Raw genomic sequence first — 12,215 nt, forward strand, 5'->3', positions numbered from 1 at the left:
TTTGCTCACAAAAGTGAGTAAATGAAGACCAGGCAGTCGAGTAGGAGGAACGGGTAGATAGGGCGAGAGCATTCTCCATGAATCCACGTGCTGATTGAAGGAGGCCAGAGAGAGAGTTATTCAGTTGATTATTGTCTTGCTGAAGCGTGGTACGAGTCGAGGGTTGGGGTCTGATCCTGGGACCAGGTTGCGGAACTTCTGGATCTGCAGGCGAGAGAGATCATCGGCAGTGTTATTAAGAGACCCTGGGAAATGGCGCCCTTGAATGATGACATTATTGGATACCGATTGTGTTGAGTTCATTATACAAGTGGGAAAGGCCGTTCCAGTTGTTTAAGAGTAAAGTTCACATCTCGATATCCTTACTAGCTTCATCTGGGATGAAGTTTGAGGCGTCCAGGGAGTTAGAGGTAGTAGACAAGGCAAGAAGAAGAGAGATGAAAGTGCGCCCTAAAGAGATGATGCGAATGGCGAAATTGAAATGGCCGAGGAGCGAAAGAAGGTTGCGCTTTGATATTGATTTTGAAACTTGGAATGAGGAGATCAGTTGGCGGATGTGATCGAGCTTTGAGGGAGGAAGGCTTGCTTCGAACTTGATGGTATCGAGAGTAATGCCTAAGAAATCGAGGCAGGTGGTGGGGCCAATGGTCTTTTCTGGAGAGAGAGGCACCCCGAGGGTGGTGAAGAGAAATCTGAGGTGGTTGATGTTCTGGGCAGGAGGATGAGACAGAGGAGATACGAGCAGGAAGTCGTCGAGAGATGGAGAAGAAATGGAACTTGATATGAGTTTAGCAATATCCAGCAGAGGGTTTCAGATAGAGAACCAAGATTTATGGACTGCTACGACAGCCGAAAGTTAACTAGGTTGCGAAAAAATAGGAACCTTGCCAGTAAATGCTGAACAGCTGATGGAGTGATGGGTTGATTGGGATGTCTTTTAATGCGTCGGTAATGTCGGCTTTTGAAAGCCAAGCTCCTTGGTCTGCCGATTTGATACATTTAATGGCATCGCAGAGTGAAATGTAATGAAGCGAGAATAGGTCCGCTGGGATGAGTTTGTTGATGCTGCTAGTGGGGATGCCTCGAGGAGCTGAAAGATCAATTATAGGAAGTTTTTTCCCTGAAATCTTTTGATTAGCGATGCCAATCGGGTTAATCCTGAAGACTGGAAAAGGAGGAGCTGCGAAGGGTCCAGACATGAAACCTTTCTCCAGCTCCGCCTTAATTAGAGATGAAACGGCTTGAGGGTCCGAAGTAGCAGAACGAAGATTGCTGCAGGTGATAGAAGAAGTGAGACTTGATAATCCAGTAGAAAAACCGTGTTCGAGACCGTTGAGGAGATACTTGAACAATAACAGTCGGGATGAAGACTGAGGGCATGTGCCAGCACTGGAATGTTGACAGGAGATGACACGGATAGAGTTGAATGTCATTTTTTCGGTTGAGAGGGCAGATAGACTTGGCGTGAGCATCTCCACAGAAGGAGCAGGTATGCAGAAAATGCCAATTGATGTTATTACAAAAGGATTCATTGAAGTTATTACATATTTGTCGGTTACCAGAAAATTGAATGGACCGCCCAAGCTTGTCTGTAGAGGTGGATGGATCAGGAGGGGCTGAAGCATGAATAGGTCGAAGGGAGGAGGAAGGAGCGAGATTAGCTGTAAAAGGAAACTGCTGAGAAAAGCGTGCAGTGTTGGAGGAGCTAACTGCAGCCGCTTTTGGGCAAAGATGGGTGGAGTGGCTTGTGGAAGCGTATACAATGCAAGCATACGCTCTAAGGCCCCCAAATATCCTGTGGAACAGGTCGATGTCCAGTTTTGCCCAGTTACCGATTTTGTTGGTGTTTCCCAGTATTACTGTTGCTTTTGCGGAAAAGCTTTTATGGTAATCGTAGAACATGGTACCCCCATAGCGGACAGACAGTTCAATGATATAGTCCATGTAGTGGTCTAATTCTTCCCTTCTATGTGGGAAAAACATTGCATAAAACATCCCGGTAAGCAGAAAAGGCGAGTGCAAACTCCCCCATAGTATGATTCTTGTGGATCGAAATGGTGATACGTCTGGAATCGATGGTATAGAGCAGGTCTGCTGGAGTGGCTGAGGTTAGAGTAAACGTAAGGTTCGGGTCAATTACTTCAATGACAGAAATGTAGAAGCTGTTGTAATAAGAGGAAGAGTCTTGTCAGGACGAGTTTCAAGAGCTGTGAGGCGTGTATTGAGGGATTCGACTGAATTTGAGACAGGCTGTAAGAGGGATTTCCTGTCATGAAGAAGGGAGGTTTTGAAAGCGTCGAGGTCGGCTGAAGTTGCTGGCTGAGACTGTATGGGTTGAGAGGACGGGGCGTTGCCTGGAGAGACAGTATGAGCCTGCCTTGGCTGACGAGGAGGGCCGAGGGTGGAGGCAGGAGATCCGGGTGAGATGCTGGGACGGGTGTGGCGTTTAGCAGAGGGAGACCTGGAGCTGATGTCCTGGCGGGGCTGCCTACTGGTGGAGCGATGAGAGGAAGCAGGCGAATCGAATGCTGATACGTGAGGCTACCTGATTGGGAGGAGTGGGATTGTAGCCTGATTGACAGGTAGATCAATGGCGAGCAGCTGAGGAGGGATAGGCACTTCAGTAGCTGAATGTTGTCGAGGGAGGGTGATATGTTTCTTTTTCGAAGCAGGAAAGACAGGAGTTGGAGTTTGTGTTGCAGTATATTTTAAATAATTCTTCTCTATCCGCTCCAGTGGGTATTGGAGTCCCATTTTTAAAAAGGGTTTTAAGAAGCTTCAGCTGCATCCAGTTGCTGTAGGACAGCGTCTTAGGGGGTAGCAGAGTTGAACGCTTCGGTCTTACTGATGAAAAGCTTGGTTCTGGCAACGGTGGGGGTTGGTGTCTGTGCTGAGAAGAGCAAGCCGAGCGCTGGGGCTGACCTGGTGAAAGCTCGTCACTGTCACCTGAGAAGAAGCCGGAAGCAGTTTCCATCTTGCTGGATCCTTCTGGCAGTGTGCCAGTTATTAAGCTCGAAACAAATAACAACAGATTTTTTTTTACATACAAACTATAACGAAAAAACGAGGAGAAAATAAAGATCCCTTTTTTTACATACAAACTATAACGAAAAAACGAGAAGAGACAATAAAGATCCCCTTTTTTTTGCTTTGGAACGGTAAGCGGGTTACCAGGTAAGCACACAGTCTTGGAGTCTCCAAAAAAAAAAAACACAGACAAGGAGGTGGACATAGTGCTGGGTTAAAGTAGAAAAGAGAGAGAGATAGATAGGAGGGGCAGCCAACAACATACGTGGAGCAGCGCTGGCCATGCCCTAATAATTGACGAGGCAAGTGCTGCATTGTGTGGTTGGCTGGAAATGCTAAATAAGGATGAACCGGGATCAGCTTCCACCCGGAAGAGATCGGCGGACGCTTCCCGGGCAGGACGCCACGGAGGGAAGGTAAGACTAAAGAAAAGGATGTAGGATAAGAAAAAAGCAGCGCAAAGCGGGAGAGAGTCCTCTATGGCATCCCCCGAATTACACATAAAGGATAACTGTGGCAAAGTGGTAAGTGGTAGCAGGTGTATAGCAGGTGCAGTGCGGATACAGTAATTCCAAGAACACACAGACAACAAAGTACGGGTGAAAATGATTGATTTAATGGTGTATAATCCAATGGTCTGATGACCCACTGGTAAATAATAAAGAGCTGGCAATACACAACAATGTGTATTGCACAGTAATGAAACAAAGGGTTGCAGTCCCGCAAATGAAAAAACACGGTACAAAACACACACAATTAGACACACACGATCACTGTTCCAAAGTGAGTGCTCTCAGTGCTTGTGGTGAAGTACAATATAATACGTGCTATTAGTGAAACAAGTGCTGATAACAATGTTTATTCGTGACGGTAGTGCAGTGGTGATCCGGTTTCGTGCTGGCCCTCGGCGACAGCTCCGGATTTGTGTTTAGCCATCTAGTGATAACAAACACAGACAATTACTAAACAGACAAACAAACAAAACACTCACAAACTCTTTTCTTTAATTATTTTGGGCAATCTCCCAGTCCTTCCAGTTTCCTTGTAGCAAAACCCAAGCGAAGGAAAAGATTTACAATTCTCCAGCCCCTTTTATGCGATTATGCATGACCCCTTGGTAAACAATTGCAGCTGATTCTATTTCCTGCAGCTGCTACCTCGTTTACCTTCCAGGTCAATACATTCTCGCACTGGAGTCTCGTCTCTTTCCAGGCTGATTGACTTCCCGACCCAGGGAATGAACTGTCAGGGCAACCCGTCCAAAGCCTTTCCCTTTCGCTACTTTGTATCCTCACAGGTCGAGAGGGAGATTTACAACCCGAACTCATTATATTTCCGTCACAATAACATAAAAAATGAATAAAGGGGATTCCACCACATTTCTTTAATACTCGTTCATTATTTTGTGTATCAGCTGCCACACAAAGCCGAGCACAGTGTGGTATACTGTACTAATGATGCTCCAGTCAGTCTGCCTGGACTGGACCTGAAACATCTTAAAAACACAAAGCCTCTAGGAGGTCACTGGTAAAAGTTAGTAAAGAATTGCGCTATATAATACAACTAAGCTAAATCTGGGAGCACCAACTCTATAGAGGTGAATAGCAATTGCAACAGCTCCTTGAGAATGTATAAGAGGTCAAAGTGAGTAAAAGGAGGTAATTTTATTCAGGTTTCCCCACATGCTGGTCATACTACAGCTTCCACTGGAACAAAAGCAAAGCCAGCTTTCAGCTGCACCAGTCACTGCTGCCAAGAGGGTGCAGCAAGGTGAAGGGTTCAAGACCTACAAGCAGAGAAGACAGCTCCACAGTTCTCACTTGGTTTAGGTGCACACAATAGCCTGAGTGAATGGAGTCTGGTAGAAGCCACTCTGGGTGGGCTGGCACGTCAGTACATTCATGTAACTGGTGATGTTGGAAGTAACCTAGGCACAGTACTGGATAAATGCAAAAACCCATTTGTTCTCCCCATAAAAGCCAATGTTGTGTTTCCTATAGAGTGGGAGCTGCAATTCAGAGAAGTACAAACATGTACGCAAAAGTGGACTCTCTCAGGAGCATTATGGGTACAGCTGCAGTGGTCCATATATTTGTAGTATTATCCTTCGTATAAAGAAATGCAGTTTCTGGGTGACCATTTACAATATCCCGACAGTGCGCCCTTTACAATGAGAGGCTTGCTTTAGATGCCACTTACCATGCGCATAAACCTGCAGTCAAGCAGCCTGGATTGGAACTGCACAGTGTTATAGCTGCAGCCCTGATTGGAACTGCACAGTGTTATAGCTGCAGCCCGGATTGGAACTGCACAGTGTTATAGCTGCAGCTCGCATTGGAACTGCACAGTGTTATAGCTGCTGGTCGACGGAGAGCAGCTTCCCAATAGAAAGCCTTTGGGGTCCAGGGGAAGAGCCTGCCCAATGTTCAGCAACACTCTCACACTGACAGAGTCCACACCACAGACTACAGTCCCAGCTACAGGGATAGAGTGAAACATTTCACACCCCTTCACAAGGAACACAATTCAGTCAGTGTGAGGCTGACTCTAGTGGAAATTAACAGGACTATTCATATATAGAGAGATCTTAATGTCAGACCTCAAATTAACATTGATATACCCTCCTTCTGCACATGGATTCAGGATTTTCAGATATCATCTTATACTGCGCTGGTACCTGTGCAGCACATCACATGGTGCAACTGCAGCTAGATGATTGGAGAGAGTCTGAACTGCAGCACGGCCAGATATTGAAAGATCATTGGAGAGAGTCTGAACTGCAGCTCAGGCAACAGTTGCAAACGAGGTAGCAGCAACAACTTCAGCTATTGCACTATTTAAATACTTACACATCCCAAATGAAAGAAAGAAATCAAATTGAATGATTTAAACCCACCAATGTTGAGATCAAATAAACCCCATAGTTTTTTACCCCCTCCCAACCATTAAATTGTAGTTCTCACTTTCATTTCAAAGCAGAAGCGACTCCTTTATTAATGTAAATACAGTCATGCAGAACGATTGTAATAAAGTGCCCAGCATTAAATACTTCGTTTCATTATACAGTAGCTTTAAGATTAGTAGCTTGTTAACACGTCGCAATCTCGTTTGTACGTTCTGCTTGTAAATCAAAAATTAAGGCTTGGCCAAGTTAGTTGTTCAACAGAGAAGAAAAACAAATTAAGTCCGTTTTACTATAAACACGTTGTGATTGAGATAGAATGATGTTTTAATAAATGCAGGAGTCAGCATTGCCAAGAAGTGATGAAGACATTGATCAGCATCTGTATATCTAGAACACAGACAGCGTCCAACTAACCGCACAACTGAAGCCACAGAGGGACTACAGCACAGAACCAGCAACACACTGCGAGTCACCATTATAAATCATACTATACAAATACGATATGCAATACAGGAACATAGACGGAGCACTCTATTGTATTAAACAGATGTACACTATAAAGACTGTGTTTCAATGCAGTACATATGCAACCCATTAATATACCTTCCTCTGGTACCGCAAGAGGCACCCAACAAACGCCAGTACAACACCGCTCCAGAAAGAGGCCCTGACGTAAACAGGATGATACGCGCTGAGCCCCGTCCAAAGGCTTTTATTAGCAATTCAAACTACTGAACTGACCAGGCGAGGTGACCGCTAACACCAGCGAGAGCGCCGCACTGCCTCACTCCCAGCGAGTGCGCTGCACTGCCGCACTCCACACGCGCATTCCTGAGAAACGAACGCGCTCTATGTTTACAATGTATTCCTAAAAATAAGTCAAGTTTTCAACTGTGTACGTGTCCATCACAATAAATCTCTCAATACTGTCGTTGTATATTTATAAATACTAAAAGAAACGAAGTCAATTCAATGACAGACATGTCCTATATTGAGAACTGCTAGTTCGTTTCAGTATTTCTAAATGTGTACGTGATCGTATAACAGTTCTGGCAACAAATATCTGGATCCGCTGAACATGTAATGTAGTGACAGCCACAGATACTCGTAGGAGCATTTACATTCATCATTGTTTATTAATGCGATTACTGTAACAATACATTATGAATAATTCAAGATTTTTTAAAAAAACCTGCGCATTTAAAAACACAACAATTGATGCACATTATTGAGCGCGCTGAGCTCTGCAGTACACGTGGAATTTAGAAGCGTCAACGCGCAGGACAGTCACAGGTGTTAGTGGTCATTTCTTGTTAATGAATTAGTGTGAATATCTCTATAAAAGCTCTTGGGCGGCGGTGGAATAGTATCGTCCTGTTTTCACGATGGAGTTATTTCTGAGCAGTGTTTTGTTGGCCCTTTGCTGTATTCCCTTTGCAGCACCACAGGACGGTATAGTATCAATAACCTATTGTGGGGTTAGGAGGGACCCGGTCTCTGTGTACTAGATAAACACATGCTGGCCAATTCATTTGTTAAGTGATCATTATGGCTTCTGCGTTTATGTAATTGTTTTTTTAGAAGTGGTATTTTTGCTGCATAGTTTCTTTTCCACTCCCAGTACAATGTTGCCGGTCAGTTCATTGCGCAGTGTATAAACTGCTGGTGACGGTGGAGTTTTCTGTTTCTATAAAAACACTCTAAACCACGAGGCGTTTAGTCACGAGTTGTATTAAACTGCACAAGTAGACCTACTATGAGTAAGTATGTATCCATACACAAGATCTAATGCATCGCTTATTTACAAGTAGCTCTAAAGTTTGTACACCTTGTATCTAGTTTTGTACTAAAAGGACAAGTTTAGTTTCTACCTGTGTTTGTAACACTCATTTACAATAAAATTATTAGTTCTCTGTTGGATGTTCTTAATAAAGACTCTGGGCTTTTTATTGATTGCTCAATTGTGGATAGTTAAAACCGTTTGATTTCTTGCTTTCATTTGGGATGTGTAAGTATTTAAATAGTGCAATAGCTGAAGTTGTTTCTACCTGGCTTTCAATTGCTGGCCGTGCTGCAGTTCAGACTCTCTCCAATGATCTAGCTGCAGTTGCACCATGTGATGTGCTGCACAGGTACCATTGCCGTATATGATGACATCTGAACATCCTTAATGTGCAAATGGAGTATATCAATGTAAATTTGAGGTCTGACATTAAGACCATTTATATATATATATATATATATATATATATATATAATGAATAGTCTTGTTAATTGCCAGCCTCGCACTGACTGAATTGTGTTCCTTGTGAAGGGGTGTGAAATGTTTCAATCTCTCCCCTGTAGCTGGGACTGTAGTCTGTGGTGTGGACTCTGTCAGTGTGAGAGTGTTGCTGAACATTGGGCAGGCTCTTCCCCTGGACCCCAAAGGCTTTCTATTGGGAAGCTGCTCTCCGTCCACTGGCAGCTACAACACTGTGCAGTTCCAATCCGGGCTGCTTGACTGCAGGTTTATGCGCATGGTAAGTGGCCGCTCATTCTTTCTCTAGTATTTCCAGTTCAGGCCCCCATTCATTTCTCTTCCACATGAAGATGGTTTCTCCTTTCATCCCTCTGGCTTCCCAGCTTTACGTTCTGTAACAGGCTCACTGTCGGGATATTAGAACTGTTCACCCAGAAACTACGTTTATTTACACTTGGGGTAAAACTACAAATATATGGACCACTGCAGCTGTACCCATAATGCTCCTGGCACTGACCACTTTGCCTGCCTGTATGCTGCTTCCACTCCATAGGAAACACTGTTGGCTTTTAATGGGGAGAACAAATGGGATTTTGCTGTTAAACTGCTGTGGTCTTTTATCCATTTCTTTGCCCAGGTTACTTCCAGCATCATCAGTTACATGAATGTGCTGACGTACCAGCCCACCCAGAGTGGCTTCTACCAGATTCCATTCACTCAGGCTATTGTGTGCACCTACACCAAGTGAGTACTGTGGAGCTGTCTTCTCTACTTGTAGGTCTTGAAGCCTTCCCTTTGCTGCCTCCTCTTGGTAGCAGTGACTGGTGCAGCTGCAAGCTGACTTGGTTTTTGTTCCAGTGGGAACTGTAGTATGACCAGCATGTGGAGAAACCTGATTTAAAATGACCTCCTAATGAGTGGCTTTTACTCCCTTTGACCTCTCATGCATTCAAGGAGCTGTTGCAATTGCTATTCACCTCTATAGAGTTGGTGCTCCCAATAGGTTTAGTTCAGTTTCATAAAGGCATTCCTCTGCTGATTTACAAACTGTTTTGATGTGTTGCTGCTCTAACCAAAGCTCTCTACCTGTGTCTTCTGCAGACTTTCTGGCTGGGCTCCTCCAGTGTATAACCCTGCACTTGGGGATGCTTCTGGGTTTGGGAAGCTGGAGTTTACTATGGGAATTATGAATGGTGAGTTTGCTGTCCTGCAATGTACCCTTGGTCTATTACTTTAGAAAGGCATCCAGTGCAACACTAACCTGGCAGGGACAGCAGCCTGTGCTGCTCATTGGGTCATTTCCTCCAGTCCAGTAGAACATGTTCAGCTAATTCCTCTGGTGCTGGTCAATGCTGCTCTGTCCTGGCTAGTGAGGAGTTGGGTGGATTACTGTTCTCATGCTCCCCTCCTTTTGTCTCAGAGGAATTCTCAGCCCCCCGCACCTCCAGTCTGTTCTTCCTGGGGTCCCCCATCAACATCGCAGCTGCAGTGAAGCAGCAATTTCACATGCCGCTGATGGTCTATGTGGAAGAGTGTGTCGCTGCCAGCACTCCACAGCTGAGCCCTTCAAGCCAGACCTACCCCCTCATCGCCAACCACGGGTAGATATTCACTGGAAGCTGTATAGGAAATGTACAGTTTAAATCTGAATGTTTAGCACTTGGGAGCACAGCAGTCCTGCTTTGCAAACTGTGCCACCTTTTTACAAGGGGCGCTCAAAAGGGGTGCAGTATGGTTGTGCACTTGTCCTTGTAATACTACCTTGGCCTCGGACCCTAGTGGTCCCCAGTCCTGGTAAGTGCCTGCTCCTGCTCAGTGCTCTCGTTTCTCCCTGCAGATGTTTTGTAGATGGCCAGGCTGCTAGCTCCAGGTTTCTGCCCAGAGTCCAGACCTCTGAGATCCGTCTTGTTGTCCAGGCCTTCAAGTTTACACAACTGAACACAGATGTGAGTATCTGATGTGTTGTATTGGAGGGCCCAGGGCAGCTAGTTACCATGATTTTATGCCTGGGGTGTTTTTCTTGGTGAGTATCTGATGCTGTGCTTGTAGTGTGTGTAATGCTTTTGTAAGTACACTTCCAAGGTCCTAGAGCAATGTTCATGATCTGAATGCACCTGAAGCAAATGCTCAGTGTGAGTTGCTTTTTATTTTAAAATACATTATTTTTCCTAGGTCTATATCCATTGCCAGCTGCTGGCCTGGGACCCTGCCCAGCTCAGTAACCCCACCAAGAAAGCTTGTTCATTCAACCAGAGATCCAGGAGGTAAGGACTGGACACTGCTGAGTCTGCTCTCTGTTCCAGGGGAGTTCAGGGCTGTGAGGTCCAGTTAACCAACACCGCAGGGACCTAGGACTAGTGTCTTTCATTTGATCTGCACAACATCAGTTCTGTGCCTCCTTATAGTTATGTGGAGAATTTAATTGAAATGCACTTTCACTGTCACCAGGAACTGGGATAACAAGGCGTGTGTGCAAGTCCCTGGGGAGCCACTTGTGCTAAAGAGTCCTAAACAATTCTAAATCTATATTGTGGCACTTTCTGTGCATGTGTAGTTCACCCCTGCATTTCTACATGTTCATATAGTGGGTGTCTGTCATTGGAGATTCATTCTGCTGCTCTATCCAGTAGAAGTCTATTGCACTGTTCTCGGTTTCAATGTCCTGTTTTATTGCAGCTGGGAGCTCCTGGATAACCCTGGTCAGAGCTCTGTGTGCAGCTGCTGTACCTCCAACTGCAATAAGAGGAAGAGGAGGGACACGGGTAAATGCTGCTATTTGTATATGCTGTAAATACACGGGTAGCTGCAGGGTTTAATTGGGTTATAATGCAATGGTGACTGACTTTAATTGTATGGCAGCCAACAAATGATGCTCAAATAGGGGTGCAGCGCCTCCGGTATCAGTTACCAAAGACCTGCCCCCCCTTCCAGCCAGAGAGGCTGCTTGTTCTTGTTGGTACTCTGCTCAATGGTGTGTTGGCCACAAAGCTTGGGTTGTTTCATCTAGCCTCAGTCTGCCCCCTGCTGTAGTGACTGGTACTGCATGAGGCATTGCTGTAAAGCAGCAGGTCCTGTTTCTAACCAGGCTCCCCTTTTCTCCTGAGCAGCTGAAGAAGGACTGAGACACACTGCAGTGCTGGGACCCCTGAGGATCCTTCCTGAAGAGCTGTCTGCTGGAAGCCAGGAATTCTACCAGAGGAGCCCTGCTCTATCACTGGAGGGTAAGTTGCGCCTGCAGTCTACAATCCTGTGTACACGTGGCTTGCATGTATAAACATGGCCCTGACTTCATCTTTACAGTACACTTTCTGCTGAAGGATTGAAGATGTGTTACTAGTTCTGCCAAAACCTTCAAATGTTTCTATTGGAACACAGGGACTTTGCCCACCCCTACCAACAGGGTCCCAAGTGTGCCTCCCTGCAGCTCCTGAAGCAACAGACTCCTATTGAAGCTGCTCCTGGGCACTGTAAAGACCACGCCTGCACTGGGATCCCTTCCTGTTCTTAATCCCTTCTGCTCTCCTCTCCCAGAACCAAAGCAGGCTCTGGCCTGGCTGCCTGTCCTGGCTGCTCCCTTGCTCCTGATGGTTGTCCTGGGAGCCCTGTCTCTGGGCTACTACATGTGCGTGTGGCATCATCCCAGACTCTGCTCCAAGTCCAGCAGTGAGCTTCTCATTCCTGCACCCCACTGATTGAAATGCACACAGCAGTCGGCACAGTTTCCATCAGCTCGCCAGCACAGCAGTACTGATTTAATCTTTTGTATGCTGATAAAAAAAATGTCTGCATGAAAACTCTCCTCTGGTCTGTCTGATTTCTGCCATGGAGTAACTTACTTAAATGTGTGTGAATGTTTTAAGGGAATTTAACCGCTTTCTGCTGGATCAATGATCATACTGCAGAACTGAGTAACAGGATTGGTACATGGCTTCTGTAGCAACCTTTCCAAAAACAAGTAGAGTACAGTGCCTTGCATAAGTAGTCAACCCCCTTGGACTTTTCCACATTTTGTAGTGTTACAAACTGGAATTAAAATTTGAC

The 12,215-nt window shown here is 45.4% G+C and overlaps 1 protein-coding gene across 1 annotated transcript; it reads left to right on the plus strand.

Annotated features, from left to right (window-relative positions):
* Positions 1–7,275: 7,275 nt before the first annotated feature.
* LOC117407823 (zona pellucida sperm-binding protein 3-like) lies at positions 7,276–11,971 on the plus strand. The gene is made up of 10 exons (XM_034914928.2): positions 7,276–7,384; positions 8,279–8,454; positions 8,812–8,918; positions 9,276–9,367; positions 9,595–9,775; positions 10,012–10,120; positions 10,347–10,438; positions 10,851–10,936; positions 11,282–11,395; positions 11,706–11,971. The coding sequence occupies exons 1-10, from the start codon at positions 7,318–7,320 to the stop codon at positions 11,864–11,866; spliced, it is 1,185 nt and encodes a 394-aa protein (XP_034770819.2). The 5' UTR covers positions 7,276–7,317; the 3' UTR covers positions 11,867–11,971.
* The last annotated feature ends 244 nt before the right edge of the window (positions 11,972–12,215 follow it).

The sequence above is a fragment of the Acipenser ruthenus genome, chromosome 50 (assembly GCF_902713425.1).
Source record: "Acipenser ruthenus chromosome 50, fAciRut3.2 maternal haplotype, whole genome shotgun sequence".
NCBI lineage: Eukaryota > Metazoa > Chordata > Actinopteri > Acipenseriformes > Acipenseridae > Acipenser > Acipenser ruthenus.